The following is a 20,305-nucleotide window of genomic DNA, read 5'->3' on the forward strand; positions in this document are numbered from 1 at the left end:
CGAAAGCCACAGGTTCCAAAGAACTCTCACGCCCAGTCTCTTCTGTGCTCCTGCAGACAGCTCTGGTGGGCAGCAAGGGTGGGAATTAATAGCTCTAGCTTAATACTCCAGAGTGCAGGCAAGGCAAGTAAGCCCAGAGAGGGCTAGGGATTTGCCCAAGGTCACACAGCCATCACGTGGTCAAGCTGGGGCTATGTCCACACTCCCTACTCCCTGTTGAGCCCCATCCATGGTGCCATGCCCTCCCCCCTCCACCAAGTAGTGCTGGCCTGGGGGACAGGGAAGGACCCGGAGAGAAGCAGCTCTGGCTCAGGGCCTGCCTAGCTGTCGAGGTGAGTTGTGGTCTGGCTGCCGTGGTCGAGCTGGCGGGCACAATCTGTTCTCACCCTGCTGGGGCGCAGACGTCCCAAGCACGGCAGCTCAACAGCTCAGCTGTCCGGGTCACTGGCAAACAGTGACACAGTCACTGGCCCAAAGTGGGCAAGGGAGCCGGTTCTAAGGGCAGCCCAAGAAGCTGTCCCCAGAGCTCCCTGAGCTTTAAGATCCGAATGGCCCTGGGTTGACAGAGGTGCCAGTTTTACTGGAACTGAGCTGCCCCCAAGCCTGGCTGCTCTCTTGGAAACATGAGAGCAATCTGGCACTTCACTCATTATTAACCACAGGGAGCCATTACTGAGCACTCGATATGTACCAGGCTCTGGGCTAAGTGATACACACGTCATCTTACTTATTCCTCCTCAAAGCTCTGTGAGGCAAGGGCATTATTAACCCATTTTACAGATGTAGAAACTAAGGCTCAGAGATCTCTCTCTCTCTCTCTCTCTCTCTCACACACACACAGAGAGAGAGAGAGAGAGAGAGAGTGCACAAGTCCAGAACAGAGTCACACAGTATCTTGCCCTGCAATTTAATCATCAAACGTCTTCTGGGCCTCCATAGGTTGGCTGGCAATGTGGAAGTGGAAGCTAGAGAGCAATGTGACAAGGTCCATCAGTGCCACCCCTTCCCCCAAGCTAGCTTTTGCTCTCTGTAGTTGGGGATCCTAGAGGACAGAGGGTGGTGGAAATATTGGCCCTGGAGTTAAAAGCTGAACACTTTCAGTGCCACTCAAATAAGGCAGAGATCACTTCTCGCCGTGAGGAATCCAGGAGGACTGCATGGAAGAAGAAACATTTGGTTAAGATTTGATAAGGCTTAGAAAGGAGGAAAATGTCAGCATTGTTTTATTATCATGATTCTATTAATAAACATAGTAAATATCTCAACAATGAAAGAAGCAGGCCAGCACCAGTAAATACACTTTACAAATGAAAAAACATGCTCAGAGAGGGGGAGTAATTTGCCCAAGTTCACACAGCCACTAGGGCCCTGTCACTAGGGATGACTTCCCATCCAGGGCCATTCTCCCTCCAGGTAGCCAGGTAGAATTCTCAACTTAGGCCTTTGGATGGCTGGTGCAGAGGGAAGCTTTGCCTCTGTCCTGATCCTGGCTCAGGGAAGGCCAGGGTGGAAGTGGGACACAGAGAGGTCGTCTGGCTGATGATAGTAACACATCTGGAAGGACACCCAGGGCTCCTGCTTTGCCAAGGGTTATGCCACCTCCCCATGAGGACAGACCCTACAGCAAAACAAGCACAGAGGAAGACCCCAGGGCCCCTGACTGGAGGCTGATGAGGACCCTGGAGCACTCATTTATCCAGCTGTTGCAGGGAGGGGCAGGCAGTCTCCTTTATCCCCTGGCACAGTGGGCCAGCTGCCCCCAGGAGACTGGAGGGCCCCTGTTGCCAACCAACCCCCCGTAAGCTTTGATTGGCAGTAGGGAAACCATCAAGAAGCCACCCTGCCTCAGTCTCCCTTCCTGTACACTGGATCACAGGATGTCAGAACCCATTCAGGGCAACCATCTCCCCTTGTAGTCAAGGAAACTGAGACATGGAAAGGACAAGGAGCATGCTGGCAGCCCAGAACACTGAGCTAGAATCCAGGTCTCCCAGCTGACCTGTGCCCTTACACTCTCCCTGTGCCTCTGGAGGAGTTCTCAGTAGCACCAAGGCCACCCCTTCTCCAGGCATACAAAACAGTCCAGTCGCTGAGGTCAAACAGACCCAAGTTCAAACACGGGTTGCTCTGCTTCCAAGCCATGTGACCTTGGAAGTCACTTAGCCCTCCCTATCTCTTCCTTCCTACAAACCTTCTGCAGGCGTCACAAGAGTACAGGAGAAAGTATGAGCAAGGGCCAAGCCCAGTGCATGGGGACAAGAAGCACCCATCACTGTGGGCCCAGACCCGCAGGGTGGCGAGGCTGCGGGGCAAGGAGGAGGGAGAGGAGGGTTTCTGGAAGGGCAGCTCCATAGCATGTGCTTTCTCTCCTCTGCCACGCCTTCCCTCAGGCTACGGGCACGCGGCGCCCAGCACAGATGGCGGCAAGGTGTTCTGCATGTTCTACGCGCTGCTGGGCATCCCGCTCACGCTCGTCATGTTCCAGAGCCTGGGCGAGCGCATCAACACCTTGGTGAGGTACCTGCTGCACCGCGCCAAGAAGGGGCTGGGCATGCGGCGCGCCGACGTGTCCATGGCCAACATGGTGCTCATCGGCTTCTTCTCGTGCATCAGCACGCTGTGCATCGGCGCTGCCGCCTTCTCCCACTACGAGCACTGGACCTTCTTCCAGGCCTACTACTACTGCTTCATCACGCTCACCACCATCGGCTTCGGCGACTACGTGGCGCTGCAGAAGGACCAGGCCCTGCAGACGCAGCCGCAGTACGTGGCCTTCAGCTTCGTCTACATCCTCACGGGCCTCACGGTCATCGGCGCCTTCCTCAACCTCGTGGTGCTGCGCTTCATGACCATGAACGCCGAGGACGAGAAGCGCGACGCCGAGCACCGCGCGCTGCTCACGCGCAACGGGCAGGCGGGCTGCGGCGGCGGCGGCGGCGGTGGCAGCGCACACACCACGGATACCGCCTCGTCCATGGCGGCGGCGGGCAGCGGCGGCTTCCGCAACGTCTACGCGGAGGTGCTGCACTTCCAGTCCATGTGCTCATGCCTGTGGTACAAGAGCCGCGAGAAGCTGCAGTACTCCATCCCCATGATCATCCCGCGGGACCTCTCCACGTCCGACACGTGCGTGGAGCAGAGCCACTCTTCGCCGGGAGGGGGCGGCCGCTACAGCGACACGCCCTCGCGACGCTGCCTGTGCAGCGGGGCGCCGCGCTCCGCCATCAGCTCGGTGTCCACGGGCCTGCACAGCCTGTCCACCTTCCGCGGCCTCATGAAGCGCAGGAGCTCCGTGTGACCGCCCCGAGGGGCCTGGAGCGCCTGGGGGTGCGGGCGGGGGACCCCTGCCGGGCGGACCTGCTGCTGTCGGCCAGGAGACTGCCCCCGCCGCCTTCTGCCCAGTGGGACCCCCCACAACATCCCTCACCACTCTCCCCCAGCGCCCCCATCTCCGACTGTGCCTGCTTGCACCAGCCGGCAGGAGGCCGGGCTCTGAGGACCCCTGGGGCCCCCATCCAAGCCCTGCAAATTCCGAGAAATGTGAAACTTGGTGGAGTCAGGGAGGGAAGGCAGAAGCTGGGAGCCTCCCTTCCCTTTGAAATCTAAGAAGCTCCCAGTCCTCAGAGACCCTGCTGGTACCCAGACCCCGACCTCCGGAGGGGACTTCATGTTCCGTGTACGTTTGCATCTCTATTTATACCTCTGTCCTGCTAGGTCTCCCACCTTTCCTTGGTTCCAAAAGCCAGCGTGTCTTTGTCCAAGTCACCCCCACTCAGTCCCACTCCCCTACTCCATCCCCAGCTGTGTCTCCCAACCTCCCGCTCCCTTCGTGTTGTTTTGCATGGCTTTGCAGTTATGGAGAAAGTGGAAACCCAGCAGTCCCTAAAGCTAGTCCCCAGAGAGCAGGACAGAAAGAAGGGACCGGCAGGCAGCAGGAAGGGTGAGCCAGGAGGCTTGCCAGTCTGCAGAATGGTCACACTGGAGGTTCAGGCTAACTGGCCTCTAGCCACATTCTCATAGCAGGTCGGACTTCAGCCTTCCAGACACTGCCCTTAGAATCTGGAACAGAAAACTTCGCCATCCCCAGCCACTGCTAATAATTACCAACTCTTAAATTTGTGGAGTGATTTTTAGCCTCTGAGAACTCTGTGCTGGCCACTGATTCCTTTGAGTCTCACAACACCCTACTTAGGTCATGAAGGCAGGAGTTCTCACCCCATTTTACAGATGAGAACACTGAGGCCTGGACAGGTGAAATGACCAGATAGCAAAAGGCAAAGGGGTGGAGAGCTGCATGCATTGGCTCACATCTGTATTCCCAACACTTTTGGAGGCTGAGGTGGGAGAATTGCTTGAGCCCAAGAATTCAAGACCAGCCTGGGCAATATAGTGAAACCCCATCTCTACAAAAAATAAAAAATTAGCCAAGTGTAGTGGCACACGCCTGGGAGTCCCAGCTACTTGGGAGGCTGCAGTGAGCCCTGATCCACTGTACTCCAGCCTGGGTGACAGGGCAAGACCCTGTCTCAAAAAAAAAAAAAAAAAAGGCAAAGGGAGACAAGAGCCCAGCCTACTTGTTCCTAGCTGAAGTGTTCTTTCCTTCCAGCTTGGCCTGTTCTTGAAAGCAAAGTTCCTGCAGTGTACATCCTGGCATTGTGTGGCTAGCCAGGGCTTCAACCAGAATTAGAAGTCCCGGGGCAGAGGATACGGCTGCAGCTCAGCCTCTTTTCTTGGCCAGGAGGCAATGGCTCTGAATGGGCCCCTGAGGCTGCACAGGGGCCTTTGTCACTGGGCTGCATGCTTACAGACAGTGCAGTTCGAAGGACCGAAGTAACCAGGGCTGGGTCTCATGGCAGAAAGGCCAAGATCTGGGGCTCTAGGACTTTGGAAACTGGGCAGAGCTGCCAAGAAAGCTGGCAAGCATATCCTATGGGACATCACCCCTGGCACCATTGTCGTTGTTGGTGCCTGTGTCCCAAGTACCTAATGATAAGCTGAGGCTGCAGCAGGTGGCAGGGTTTGGACCAGAGGTGCCCTCTGCCCACCAACCCAGAAGCCCAGATGGAATGCAGCTGCCGAAGGTGATGCCCAAGGCTCACTGTTGGGGCCCCACAGCTGGAGCTGGTACAGTGACCGGGACAGCATCGAGGGGTGGATGAGGGGCCTCTCCTCCCACAACACTGCCTTCCCATGCTGTTCCCCCTGCCAGCTCCTTAACACTGCCGACCAAGGCCAGCCCTGGCATTCAGGGATGCTGGAAGGCAGCACCCACAAGGTTGCCAGCCTCAGGCCCCACCCCAGCCACGTCCTCTAGTCTCTGGGGAACCTTGCGGGGAAGAAGTCTACCCAGCTTGCAAGTCCCATCTCAGTGTCGAGGGACTGGCTGTCCACATGCCAGGAAAGCAGGGCCCAGGACCTGGGGCTGCCCTGTATGTTTACCTTGGGGGTGGGAGGGCAGAACTGGCTGCCTCTGTCCTGTGTGTGACCCTGCCCTCGAAGGGTCCTGTCCTGTCAGTTCCGAGGGAGCCACAACCAAAGCTGCGGAGAAAAGGTGGGGAAGGGCGCAGAAGGCCGTGGGGCACAGCTTGGCAGACTGGCCGGTCTCTGCTGGGTCTTTCCTAGGGACCCGGAAGGCCAGTGTTGCTTCCCCCTCATCCCCTTTCACTGCAGGCAGCCTCTCTGCTTCCCCAATGCCTTATGCCTGGGCATACTGCCACAGAATATGCAATATGTGTGGGTGACCTGCCCTCACGCCCACACCCCTACCCCGGGCAGCCCCTGGACTCCAAAGGCAGTGGCCGCCACAACCTTCCCTCGGCTCTTCCTGCCTATCTGTCTTCACACTGAGAATGGCACCTAATAAATGCTATCCACGGAGACCAGGCTCAGGCTCCAGCTGCCTCTGTCATCGTATGCCCTTGCTGCTGCCAGGGAGGGGCCATCTCCCACCCACTTCCCTGCCGGGGTCTACAAACATACCTAGCTGCCGGGCACTGTGGCTCACGCCTGAAATCCCAGCACTTTGGGAGGCCGAGGTGGGCGGATCACCTGAGGTCAGGAGTTCAAGACCAGCCTGGCCAACATGGTAAAACCCCGTCTCTACAAAAAACACAAAAACTAGCTGAGCGTGGTGGCCCACGCCTGTGATCCTACTACTTGGCTACTCAGGATGCTGATGCATGAGAATCACTTGAACCCGGGAGGCGGAAGTTACAGTGAGCTGAGATTGCACCACTTCACTCCAGACTGAGTGACAGAGTGAGACCCTGTCTAAAAGAATAATAATAATAAAATAAAATAACATACCTAGCTGACTCACTGTGGGCTCACTGGACCCTGCTCCAGGGGCCTTCGGGAGAAGCCTGTGGGTGTCACTGGCTTGCCTTTTGGCATTTCTCAGAAGATCCAGATTTTCTTAATGTCCTACTAGAACAGACTAAGAGAGAAACACATTAGAAATCACCTGGTCCTATTGTCGCCCCTGTATATGAGTAACTGATGCCCACAGAGAACAAATCACCTGCCCTGAGACACAGCAGTAAGTGGCAGACCTGGGTTAGGAACCAGAACTGGGACTCCTATTCCAGTGCTCCCTCTCCTCACACAGCCTGTGGAGTCCACCTGGACATACTGCAGCTGACAGTGGTGCCTCCCAGTCAGCCAGGAGTAGGGATGCCCTTCTCCTGCAGGAGGGGCCCCTGGCTGAGTGGCCTGATTGACTAAAACATGACTCTTTGAAAGAGAGTGCATCACAAGCACCTTTCTTTGGGGTACATTATTCTCTGGGTCTAGAGGGACAACTCAGGCTTGGGACTGGGCCTCAGAGCCCAGGACAGACCCTGAGAGCAGATCCACCTTGCCCATCTGGTGCCAGCTCCCCAGGTCAACTACAGTGACCCCCAAACTTCATCCACAGCACACAGCTCCATACCTATCTAGCTCCATGCCTACCTATCTGTCGACCTTTCACAAAATCATTCTTAGCAACCCTGCTACAGCCAATGACTCTAATACTTTCTATTCTATTTCACGTTATAAAATGCTGGTCACGACCCACTGAATTGATGTCTCTACCCGCTAATGGTTCAATACCTGCAGATTGAAATATGCTGGAGAAATAATGGGAGTTGGGGTAGGGAGACTTTCTCTCAGTCCCTACCCCCTGCCTTACCCACGTGGGTCAATTGAAAGGTACAGAGAGGGATCCATTGAGGGGGGTTCAGAGTTCAAAGAAAGAAGTGATGGCAGCTGCACTCCCTGCCCCCAGAGGCAGGACACAGCCAGCCCTCCTGTGACATTGCTCCTGGCAGCTCCTTGTTGGCCTGCAGCCCCCAGGGGGTTTCGCTGCCATTGGCTCACCCACTCCTAAGGCCACCGCTTCAAAATCTGAGGCATGCTGCCTTGGCCCACCTGCCTTTGTCTTTCTTAGAACCACTAAATGCAACAACAGCAGAAATAACTTGTTTTCGAGGTCAGCAGTGACCAGTTCAAGGTGACTCTTATTTTCTTAAGCAGTGCTTGCAGGACATAAACGTGCTGACACTTGCCCTCCTTTCTTCATCGCCTGGGACAGAATTCACAAACAGACCTTGAAGGAGTCCCCTAAGGGGCTGCATTTATCCCAGTCTCCCTAGGGATGATCAGCATTGTGGCAGCTGGACAGAGCAATGAGGAACTGCACCCATGTCCCTGCTCACAGCTCCTAAGATCTCAGAACTGCCTGAGATTCCAGCGTGGGCTCTTTCTCTCCAGATGATGCCATCCCCACCCCCCTCATTGCTACACAGCATCTGAGGCATCCTGCACTAAAAGATATATGTACAGCAAAACAAAAATAGAGAACCAGCACAGCAGAGTGGAGGTGGGGTATAAATATACCCAGATCCCCGCTGATTTGGTTACTCGGGGTGAGCATCAGATGGAAATAGAAGTTTCCGGGGGCCAAGAGAGAAAGAGGGATGTAACGACAATCTTCCCAAAACGTGTCCCATGGTATGCCTCATGGAAAAAGGGTTCGTTGGTCAAATGAATTTGAGAAAATTCTGTCAACATCACCCACTTATGGAGCTTTGCAAGGCATCTTAGCTTAATAAAGGTTATGAAAAGTCTTACAGCAAAGATGCTGTTTACCCCTGCTTAACCCGGCACCACCCAAACTCATTTCAATACCAGAGCCTCTGTCTGCATGACATCTCCCCACGTCCTGTATGTCACAGCACATGCTTTGGGAAATGCTGATCTATCGAAATCTCACTGATGAAGAGAGAAGCCTGATCCTTCCTCCTCGCCCCACACTAAATTATAAAAGAAGTTTAGCTTGCAAGTCCTTCTGTAAGTGAAGACCACAACAACATAAAATACATATGTTATTCTCAATTATGTGCCAGATTCAACCAAGGCTCAAAGCAGCCCGCTTGCTCAATATCAGGCAGTGAATTGATGGCAAAGCGGGGATTTGAACCCAGACCAATGGCTTCGAGGCACATGCTCTGGCCCACCTGTTGTGTACTGTCCCATGATGGTCCACATCTTCAGCAAAGGTTTGGCAGAAGTTCAGAACTATTTACAATGTGGTCATTTCTTATTCAGAACCTCGGTGACAGAGAAAACTGTAATCTAAAGATGTCATCCTTTAAAGATGACAGATTCTATTGGAGCTAAGAAATCCTATTCCGACCAGGCATGGTGGCTCATGCCTGTAATCCCAGCATTGTGGGAGGCCGAAGCAGGCAGATCACCTGAGATCAGGAGTTCGAGACCAGCCTGGCCAACATGGCAAAACCCCACCTCTACTAAAAATACAAAAATTAGCCAGGCGTGGTGGCGGGCGCCTGTAATCCCAGCTACTTGGGAGGCTGAGTCAGGAGAATCACTTGAACCTGGGAGGTGGAGGTTGCAGTGAGCCGAGATCACGCCACTGCACTCCAGCATGGGCAACAGACTAAGACTTCATCTCAGGAAAAAAAGAAATCCTATTCCACCTCAGGCCCTCCCACATTTAGGACCATTTAGCTCCTTCTGCAGGCTCAGCATTGCCCCTTACTCCCAAGCCCAATAGCCTTCCCACAACTTGTCTCAGGAAGCTAGAGGCAGAGATGCTGTCCAGGACCAGGGAAGGATGTGTATAGGACAGACATGTTACCAGAAGAAAGACACACTGCCCACAGTGACCAAGCCACGCTCCCTCCCTTGCGGCTCACATCACCATCTCCACTGAGCAGCACGAAGCTGTGGCCCCCTCTCAATCCCAAAGCTGGATTCAAGTAAGAAGCGTGAATGACTCTGTTTCCCAGGTAACCCCTGAAAAGTTCAGTCAGTTACGGACTCAGTATCTTCCTCTTGCCCAGAAAGACAGGAGCCTTGACGCTGGAACAACGGCATCTTTTTATTATTATTATTGTTTGAGATGGAGTCTCACTGTGTCGCCCAGGCTGGAGTGCAGTGGCGTGATCTCGGCTCACTGCAACCTCTGCCTCCCCGATTCAAGCAATTCTCCTGCCTCAGCCTCCCAAGTAGCTGGGATTATAGGCGCCCGCCACCATACCTGGCTAATATTTGTATTTTTAGTAGAGACGGATTTTCACCATGTTGGCCAGGCTGGTCTTGAACTCCTGATCTCAAGTAATACACCTGCCTCAGCTTCCCAAAGTGCTGGGATTACAGGTGTGAGCCACCGTGCCTGGCCACCGTTACCTTTTCTCAAAGGTTGCAAAGATACACACACAAACACACACACACACTCTCTCTCTCTCTCTCTCTTTCTCTCTCTTAGATAATTGTTCTAGCTCCTCTGTTTCAGAGGAAGGGATTTGAGTTCAGGGTGGAAGTGACATATTCAAGGTCATAAAGCAAGATAGTGGTGTAGCCAGAATTAGTATCCACATAGCCTAACTTTCCAACACACACACACACACACACACACACACACACACACACACACACACAGAGTTAAGGGCCCAGCCTTCTCTGACTCTGATTTCAGATGAAAACTGCTAATCTCTGAGGTTGAGTCATTCTGATGCTGGAAATTTACCACATCCACATCTGGACAAACACAGAGACTCACACCCCTGCCCCTCAGTCTCCCAGCTGCAGAGGAGGGCCTCGTGGGTGGTGCCAGCCCCTTAGGGCAAGGACTGTGATGGAACCTACCTCCGGGACCCTCTCTGGCTGGTGAACCGCACCCCCTCAAGAATCCATATTAACAGCATTTTGCATTTGCAGAGCTCTCACGTCACTCTCTCATCGGATCATCAGAACAACACTGTGGTTTCAGTCAGGATTAACACCACTATTTTACAGATTACACTGTTTTGTAGCTTAGAGGGACCTGAGGTCCTGCCAGCAGGGACTGTTCCACATTCACCCTGTCTGAGAGGCACTGGGCAGAGCCACAGACGTTTCCGCGGTGATGGATGCGCTGGGCCAGCACTGCAGCAGGGTCGCAATAGCTCTGGGCCAGCAATGTCCCGCTGTTCACCAGGCTCCCAGCTCACTGGGTGTGTTCCCATGGGTTGAGGAGCCCCCAGGTGGACATGGTTCACACAACCCAGTAGCCAAAGGAGACAGGAGTTAGGAACACTTCACCCACTTCACCACGTGTCCTGAGCAAACCCTGCCCAGAGCCTAGACTCGGGACCAGGGGCAGCAAAATGTCCAGCCAATGACCTCAGCTCTTTGGCTGGAGGAGACCAAGGTTCCTGGGGAAAAGGTCACGACTTTGACCAGGCTGACTCCCCAAATCAACACTCTCCCACGGTTCTTGTTCCCTGGAAGAGGAAACACGTGACCAGGTCACCACTGACTATGGTATACATGCTGGACAATGGGAGTAAGACGGCCCCCAGGGACCCTTGCCACCTCTCCCCATGCTCTTTGCCCTTGTTCGAACAGGCACTAGGAGCAGAGCAATGAGCTCATTTCAAAGTAGACATTCAACCATCTCCCCTTCCTGCAGTTTCTATGAGTGTCCCTGGGAGCCTGCAGCCCCAACTTGGCTAAGCTTTCTCCCCGAGGCTGACAACCCACAACTACAGGGATCCTCCTTCCTCTCTTTTAGTTATGCAGGCTGGGGAGAACTGAGAGCATCTCTTTGTCCTTGGCTGTGTATTCAGTTGGCAAATTCCAAGACAAGAGAAAAAATCAGTGCCTGTTACGTTCTTTTTTTATATTATTATTTTTTTTTTGAGACAGAATCTTGCTCTGTGGTCTAGGCTGGAGTGCAATGTCTCAATCTCAACTCACTGCAATCTCCATGTCCCAGGTTCAAGCAATTTTCTTGCCTCAGTCCCCTGAGTAACTGGGATCACAAGCACCTGCCACCAGGCCTGACTAATTTTTGTATGTTTAGTAGAGACAGGGCTTCACCATGTTGGTCAGGCTGGTTTCAAACTCCTGACCTCAGGTGATCCATCCACCTCTGCCTCCCAAAGTGCTGGGATTGCAGGTGTGAGCCACCACACCCAACCTGTTACTCACATTTTGAGCCAGGCCTCTCCTGTGCTAAAGCTGAGCAGTTGCCCTTTTCAATGTCAATGCCAGACTGCAGCTTAGTGCCACTGGGCAGCTCCAGGCTTTTGATGATGCTTCAGGTGTTGAAGCCTGGCTCCACATTAAATCTTGTCCTGCTCTCTCCTAGCCGCACACCACCCACTAATTTGGTAATCCAGCCTTCTGTGCCATTACTCAAGCCTTTGATGAAAATATCAGCGGGCAGAATCAGATAAGGGACCCTTAATTCAGGGTGACATTTATTCTGGCGTGTTCTTGGTGAACTGTTCCTGGCTCTGACTATTCATCACTCCTTTTATCTGTTCTTGAAAATTATCTGTTTAATCAAAGCCAGCAGGTGGCTGGGCTCCAGTGATACCAGCACAGCTCCCTAGTCCCTAGATGTCAGTGACCTGGGCTGGGGATTTGAACTTGCTAAAGATAGAAGGTACTTCCTGGCCAGGCACGGTGGCTCACGCCTGTAATCTCAGCAGTCTGGGAGGCCAAGGCAGGTGGATCACAAGGTCCGGAGTTTGGGACCAGCCTGACCAACATGGTGAAACCCCATCTCCACTAAAAATACAAAAAATTAGCCAGGCATGGTGGGGTGTGCCAGTAATCCCAGCTACTCAGGAGGCTGAGGCAGGAGAACTGCTTAAACCCAGGATGTGGAGGTTGCAGTGAGCCGAGATTGTGCCACTGCACTCCAGTCTGGGAGACAGAGCAAGTCTCTATCTCAAAAAAAAAAAAAAAGGAAAGTGTTTCCTTGCCTGACTAAGCCTTCACCCTTTCTCCCCCTGCCACCGCCACTTTATCTGGGCTTCTTCATTCAGCCAAGCTCTGCCCTACCCAAACCCCATCCCTAGCTCCTGACCTGGGCATGCCCCTTCCCAGCTCCTTCCCAGCTCAGACTTAAGCCCATTCCTCTCTCAGGCACCTGTTCTGTCCTTGAAGAGAGGGAGCAGGAGGGCTATCCCTTAGCACTCAGGACAGCCCCAAGGGCTGAGATCTGCCACAGGGAACTTGGTGGCCAGGGCCCTTAGATCAGCTGGGGCTGAGGTGTGTGGGGGAAACCGTAGATATGAAGCATGTGCCAGGAGCTGGGCTAAGAGTGCTGCCCAATTCTCCCAACAACCCTGCAGAGGGAGGCACAATGATCTCTATCCAGGGGTGAGGGGACTGGGGCTCAGGGAGGTCATCTTACTTATCCAGGGTCACCCAAGTGGCAGAACCAGGTTTCGAACCCAAGGCCAAATGGCTCCACCTTCCACATCCATCCAGCTGCCACACCCTCTGGCCCTTGGGGCCACGCTGTTTTCTTGCCTTCCCAGGTGTGCCTCCCAACCCCATCCCATCCCTGAGCAACTGGGACCCCGGATGCTGCTTCAGACAGAGTAAGCCAGAGCCCATCCTTTCCTGATCCTCCCTTCCCAGAGGGAGCAGCAGGTTGGTGGGGTGACATCAGGCTGTGGGGAAGCCACTTCGTTGTTCCTGAGACCCAAGTGATTTGGAGTTAATCTCCAAATCTGGTGCCACAGACACAATAGGAACCCACTGCCACCGCCCCCTCCAGTCTCATCACAGTGAACAGATGGGCAGACCCCTCTCTGGGGTCTAAGTAGGGCACTGCCGAGGTTGCTGGGAGGCAGGGAGGGAGGCCAGTCAGCTATGGTGGGGGAAGGGGAGCAGTGGAGAGAGTAGGGGTGGGGACAGACCCAGCTCCACCCCACCCTGCCCCAGCCCCCCAGGGTTGGTGGGATTCAAAGGTCAGCGCTCTGCTGCCACGGTGGGCTGGCTCCAGCAGATCCTCAACACACATTTCAGGGGACTCATGCACCCAGTCGGGCAACCATACAGACAAGATTTCAGGTCCGTCCTGGCTCCAGTTCTGTAGCCTAAGCTCACCAGAGCTGAGGGGCCACACACCCGCCACTTGAGTTCCAGAATGAGGCTTGGGCAGTGCAGAGCCCAGAACTCCCAGGTCCTGAGCAGGCCAAGCCTCTGCCATTGGCCCTCACTGTCACAGGAGCACAGCAATAACACAGAAAAATGAAGTAAGCCACCTGTTAAAGCCAAGGGGCCCTTAGGAACTGTGAGTCCAACGCTTCATGTTTCAGAAGAGAACAGTAAGACAAAGAGGGGAGGAAATGGGCCTCTGGGTTCCCTGGCTAGCATGCGATCTGCACCAGCTGCAAAACTGTATCTGTAACAGGCCAAAACTGGAAACAGCCCGTGTGTCCATCCACAGGGAAATGGATATATTAGCTGGGTATATGTGTGCCAAGGAATACTACACAGCCATGCAAAGGAAGAAGCCAGACAAACAGAGGCACATATGGGAGGATTCCATTACTCTAAAGCTCTGGAAAACAGAAGCTAATCTAGAGAGGAAGACAGCAGATGAACAGTTGCCCTGGTCCAGGGGAGGGGGCAGGGATTAAAAAGTGGAGCAGCCAGGCGAAGTGGCTCACGCCTGTAATCCCAGCACTTTAGGAGTCCAAGGCAGTTGGAGTCCTTTAGCCCAGGAGTTCGAGACCAACTGGGCAACATAATGAGACCTGGTCTCTACTAAATAATCAAAAAAATTATCCAGGTGTGGTGGCACGCGCCTATAGTCCCAGCTACTCAGGAGGCTGAGGCAGGAGGATCACCTGAGCCCGGGAAGTCTAGGCTGCAGTGAGCTGTGATTGTACCACTGCACTCCAGCCTGGGTGATAGAGTGAGACACTGTCTCAAAAAAAATAAAAAATAAAAAATAAAAAAAGCAGGGGGCGAGGGGCAGGAGGGGAGCAAGGGAAGGTTTGGGGCAAAGGATGCATTTGCTCTCTGTGATGGCTTCACAGGTATATACATCTGTCAACTTACCAAATTCCACATTTTAAATACATGTAGTTTTTTGTATGTCAATTTTATCTCAAAGAAGCTGTTTAGGAAAAAACAAAGCATAGAGGCTTTGTGCACCGCCCACCAAATGAGCTAAGCACTCCCACCCACACTCGTTTTGTCCTGATGGCCACGAGTGGACATCAGGGAGGAGGTGTAAGTCCCCCGTGCCTCTTTATGAGAGGGTCAGCTTGGAGGCCACCAATGCTTCTGGTCAACTTCTGTCCACCCCAGACCAGGTCAGCTGTCACCACAGGTGTCATCAGTGTCACTTGAAGCTGGATACATATAGTATATGGATGTTACAAGCAACCATGAGGTCCCCATGGGGTGTTGCTGGCACAAGCCAGACATCAAGCAAAGGTCAGTGGGGCAGGAGCTAACCTAAAACATTGTCCCTCTGCCTAGGGAAACAGGGTCTCTCAGGCCCTACCAGGCTGAGGGTAAATGGAAAATCCCCAGAATCCTTGAAACTGCATTTCTTTGGCTCTTTTTTTACCTATTAAAATTACCCTCGGGCTGGGTGTTGTGGCTCACACCTGTAATCCCAGCACTTTGGGAGGCCGAGGCGGGTGGATCACCTGAGGTCGGGAGTTCAAGACCAGCCTGACCAACATGGAGAATCTCGTCTCTACTAAAAATACAAAATTAGCTGGGCATGGTGGCGAATGCCAGTAATCCCAGCTACTTAGGAGGCTGAAGCAGGAGAATCCCTTGAACCTGGGAGCGGGAGGTTGCGGTGAGCCAAGTTCGTGCCATTGCATTCCAGCCTGGGTGGCAAGAGCAAAATTCCATCTCAAAAAAAAAAAAAATTACCCTCCCATCTTTTTCCAGGAGTCCCAAAGGGTCTCATCCCATCTAAACCACTATGGGGTGACTTCCTCAGCTCCTAGGCTGGCACGAACACCAGCGTGAGGGACAAGGTGCCATGTGACCCAGTCATTCTGCTACCTGCCGCTTGGGGCTGGAGCTACTCAAAGAGACAGGGTCCTCCTCTCCTACAGCAGTTGGGACAGGTGGGCTATCCTGCTCAGGCTGCAGAGTCTGCCTCAATGAGCACAGAACTCAAACCCCACCTACCTACTGTGACACTCCATTCTGCAACTTCAGAGCATGGTGTCTGGTGCTCCAAAACTTCATGGTGGGTTTAGTGAAAACACTTCGGATTTTTAGTCACAGCCCCCTCTGTGAATTAGCCCTCTCTCCTGAGTGCATGAGGACTGGGCTGCGTGGTGGAAACCAATGCTTGTGAGCTGTCTGCTTCCCTTCAGATGAGGCTGGCCAAGAAGCACCACAGATCCTGATGCAAAATTGCCCCTAAATCCCTTCAGCTTGGCCAGGCAGGTCTGCATTCCTGGATGAGTCCAATGCTGATCCCATGGGGATCCCCCACCCTCCTCCAGTACTAGCAGCTGGGCCCCAGGGACAGACCTGGATAGGACCCACTCCTGCCTGCCACTGTGAGTGTGGGCACAGGGCTCATGGAGCTTTGCAGAGAGAAATGAAGGTCAGGGTAAAGGTGTGTGGGCTGAGTACCAAGTGAGACAGAGAGGGCTCCAAGGCTGGGGAGGCGAGGACATGGGGCCGGGCTGGCCCTGACTGAGCCTGGAAGGAATGGTGGGATCTAGCGCATGGCAACAGCATTTCAGGTGCAGGAAATTGAGCACAGGCCCCACAGGGGAATGGCCCCAGAGGGCTGGAGAACAATGAGAAGAGCCCAGGGTCTCCTTAGGAAGGGGAGGAACTGGGGCTCCATGAGTCCAGGGCTGTGTCCATCTCTTTTGTGGTTTTATCTCTGGAGCCTCATGCCATACCTACACATCAACAATGGTTGTGAAGGTGTGGGAAGGAGGGATGGAGGAAGGCAAGGCAGGGCAGAATGGAAGCGAGACGTTGGAGGCATCCACCAGACAGGATGTTCAGCCCTTAGCTCTATTACTCACAGGCAACAGGGAGCCAGCAAAAGTTTCAGAGTGGAGGAAAAATGCATGAATTTAGAGTTTCTAGAAGATTCACCTGGCATCACTCACTCCTGACAGATGTTCCTAGCCCAACACCTGCTCTCTGTAAAAGCACTCTCTCTACACCAGCCCAGGCAAGGGCACGGCAGGAGGGCACATAGCAGCCCTTCTCTGTGGGCTGGGAGGGCCTGGGATGCCCCAGCTGCTGCTTCCAGAGCTGAGAACAAGCTACTCCCCTGCCTGGCAGGGAGGCCAAGGAGAGCCTGTGGCACAGCCAAGGGAGAAGATTGTCAAAACACTGTAATGGAATCTTCCGGGCTCTCCTCCGCCTCACATTTGCACAGCAGCCTCCAGCTTAAGAATCAGATGTCCCAACAGCCATGCCAGTGGCCTTGGTGGCCCCAGCAGCTCTGCCTTCAGGTCAAGGAGCAGAAGCTGTGAAGGGCAGGAGTGTGTTGAGGCTGGGGACGGGCCAGTACCACCTGTCCACCGGGCTCCCTCACCACCTAGCAGCTCAGGAGCCTCAGAAGGCCCACGTCCCTCCCCTAGGACGCCACCTCCTGTGGGGCCAGCCCTTGGCTGGGAGTGGTGGGGGAGGGCACGCTGAAGGGCTCCAGGATGCTGAGGACAAATTGCTGCCGGAGCTCGGCTGCTGTCAGGCCATGCCAGTCCAAGCATCAAAAGTGAACAGCAGGCTGGGTGCAGTGGCTCGCACCTATAATCCCAGCACTTTGGGAGGCCGAGGTGGGTGGATCACCTGAGGTTGGAAGTTTGAGACAGCCTGACAACATAGAGAAACCCCGTCTCTACTACATATACAAAATTAGCCGAGTGTTGTGGAGAATGCCTGTAATCCCAGAAGCTGAGGCAGGCGAATCGCTTGAACCCAGGAGGCGGAGGTGGAGGTGAGCTGAGATCATGCCATTGCACTCCAGCCTGGGCAACAAGAGCAAAACTCTGTCCCAAAGAAAAAAAAAAAAAAATGAACAGCAGTTCCCACGTTCCCGCGCTCAGGGCTACAAAAATGGGCCTCGTAATCTTCCATACCCGGCATAGCACTTTCTAGTGGACCCTTCTGTTCACTCCCTGAACCTGTGAAGCAGGCAGAGCAGTCAAACTGTGCCCCCTCTACAAATGAGGGCTTCGTGCTTCCACTAGGCCAGAGGACCTGTCTAAACCCCATGGCTAAAGTTCTTAGGAAAACGGCGCTTCGGCTTCCCAGCCAGCCTCAGCAAGGAGGATGGATGTGCAGCAGGAATGTACAGTCTCACAGTGGGATCACGTGCGTCTGCCTTCACAGAAAGCCCCTACAGGGACCACCTCTTCCTACCCCTCCATTTGCTAATGAGGAGGCTCCATGCAGAAATCTCAGACAAGCTCAGAGTCACACCAGAAAAGTATAGCCAGGCTATAGCCAAAAAGCCGCTCTGATTTGAACAATCATGAAGAGGATCTCTCCCTTCCTTCTGGTTGGTTCATGATGAAAAATCTGACCATTGCTTTCAGACAAAGCCTCATGTCCATGAGGGCACCCTGAGAGCAGTCAGGAAGTCAGCCAAGATCCCCAGGTGACACCCGTAGCGGGGCCACGAGGGATGACAAGGCTTCCCTTCCCTGACTCAGTCAGCACAGAGCAGAACAAATCCTCATGCAATATTCAGCCAGAGCTGGAAGGAGCCCAAAGGCATCTCAATCTGCCTCATTTCACCCCTAGAGAAACTGAGGCCTGATAAGGACCCAGGAGGCAGTCATGACCATCTGTACTTTCAGTTGCCGTAAGAGATGAAGAATCCGGGAGCGACTGGGACAGGTGAGCTAAGGAGGTCCGCAGCAGGGGTAGGGGTACGTGTGGGTACCGTTACAAAGGGCAGAGGCCTAGCTCACTCCCTCCCCTACCTCACAGCACAAGAGACACTCTGAGGCCTGCTCGCCCAGGGGCCTGCGGGCAAAGTTCAGAAGATCTAAAGCAAGGAAGAGAACTACTACCTCTGTTGAGTTTCTATCTGATGCCAGGCAGGAATCGCCATGCCCTTCTTACAACAAGTGAGGTCCAAGTGGCTGAGTGACTTCCCTGAGGTCACCCACGTGGTAAGGAGCAGAGCTTGGACTGCAAACGCAGTGTTCTTCCAATCTGCCTCCTTCCCCTCAGTCCTAACTGCTGTCCTGCTATTTGCTTTGGGGTGGAATTGCCCTACCCGCCTGCTCACCCTGAGGTCGGGCCCTGTGGCCCCTGAGCCGGCTCCCTCCGATCCATGCTCTGGGGTCTCCCCATGTCCCTGTCATCCCCCAGCCCCTGCTGGAGGGTTGAGGCAGTTGGAACTGCTTCACCCCACCAGGCCTGCCAGGACCAAGTCACCAGACCTACCCCCTCAAGAATCACTGCGCAATGGCCACTGGGAATCTGCATTTTAACAGGAAGGTTCTGGAAGCACTGTTTTGGAGAAATAAAGACTGTGATCTTCTGCTCTCAGGAAAGACTTTGGTTCTGTTTTTGAGGAAGGAAGACCAATTCCCACTCCATTCCACCAGGACCAGAGCCAGCTGATATGCCCCCTTGGTGGAATTAACAAGGATCCTCTTCCAGGAGGTACCACTTCATGCAGTGAGCAAACAGCCCCCATCCATGGGAAAAAAAAAAAAAAAGAAGAAGAAGATGTCCCTTCCTCTAAGCACATAGCTCCAAGATTCCTTCAGCTGAGAAAGAGAAGAAGTACAGAGGCCTCAGGCAGACGCTCCTCCCACCGGGTCACTTTCACTCAGAAGAGTGTCCTGCTGCCACATTTATCCTGCCGGCACCCCTCCCCACTAACGCCAGTCTCTGCTCTGGAGAAAAGGTCACTTTGTCCGGAGTCGCTAAAAATTACACATTAACAGCCCTAGTGGTTTCCAGCAGTTTCAAATGCTGGCTTCAGCCAGAAATGTCTTTAAAAGGCCACTTGCTCTTTTTAATCCATAGCATTTATATTTTATAACCTTTAAGCAGAACCATTTTAAAGCAAAGATACACAGGACTTTTCTCACATGTCCCCATAAAATGGAAAACCTGGAAGATATCTATTAAGTTGGTGCAAAAGTGATTGCAGTTTTTGCCATACATTAGACAACTAGGGAATTCCTTCTGAGCCCAGCAATGATCAGCTCCTACAGGGTACCACTGCCTCATACGGGGGATCTCCCTCCTCCGAGAAGCTTTGATGCCTACCCTCTGGTCTAGGAGCCCCAAGAGAAAGTGTCCTCTGTAGAGGCAGCTTCCCTGTTATATATAAGCATAAGAGCTACATTTACTGAGTTTTCTAATGTTTCAAGAACAAACATTATTAAAAGAATGACAATCAATATCACAGTTGACAGATTAACCCCATTTTACAGATGGGAACAGTCTCAGAGAGGTCAAGAGACCTGCCCACCCCGATTCCACAGCCCAGCCAAGGGCTGTGAATCGCTTCACGGCTCTCTGCCCCAGCCAAGGCCTCCTCAGCTCACAGGGAGGCTGAAACCTCCTGCCAGCCTGCAGTCTTGCCAGCCTCTTACACTAGGCCACCCTGCCCTCCTGGTTGAGGGCAGTTGACTGTGTCCTCCACCATCTGACTCCTGGAGAAACTCAGCCCTCGGCACCTCTTTTTGTTTTTCTGCAGCTGCCTGAATCACACCCTATTTGATGCTTTCTTTTTTTTTAATAGAGATGGAAGTGCCGCGCGGGGTGGGTGGTTCACGCCTGTAATCCCAGAACTTTGGGAGGCCGAGGTGGTTGGATCACTTGAGGTCAGGAGTTTGTGTTCGAGACCAGCCTGGCCAACATGGTGAAACCCCATCTCTACTAAAAATACAAAAAAAAAAAAAAAAATAGCCAGGCATGGTGGCACACGCCTGTTATCCCAGCTACTCAAGAAGCTGAGACAGGAGAATCGCTTGACCCCGGGAGGCGGAGGTTGCAGTGAGCTGAGATCGTGCCACAGCACTTCAGCCTGGGC

General features: G+C 53.5%; 1 protein-coding gene across 1 annotated transcript in view; it reads left to right on the forward strand.

Moving 5' to 3' along the window:
• KCNK3 (potassium two pore domain channel subfamily K member 3) overlaps nucleotides 1-3,298 on the forward strand; it is a 39,199-nt gene extending 35,901 nt beyond the window's left edge. The window contains exon 2 of the mRNA XM_021674458.2: nucleotides 2,391-3,298. Coding sequence (XP_021530133.2) covers nucleotides 2,391-3,298 — 908 coding nt within the window. The remainder of the gene's footprint in view (nucleotides 1-2,390) is intronic.
• The last annotated feature ends 17,007 nt before the right edge of the window (nucleotides 3,299-20,305 follow it).

The sequence above is a fragment of the Aotus nancymaae genome, unplaced genomic scaffold (genome assembly GCF_030222135.1).
Source record: "Aotus nancymaae isolate 86718 unplaced genomic scaffold, 86718_ANA_hifiasm-v0.15.2.pri h1tg000057l, whole genome shotgun sequence".
NCBI classification, from domain to species: Eukaryota; Metazoa; Chordata; class Mammalia; order Primates; family Aotidae; genus Aotus; species Aotus nancymaae.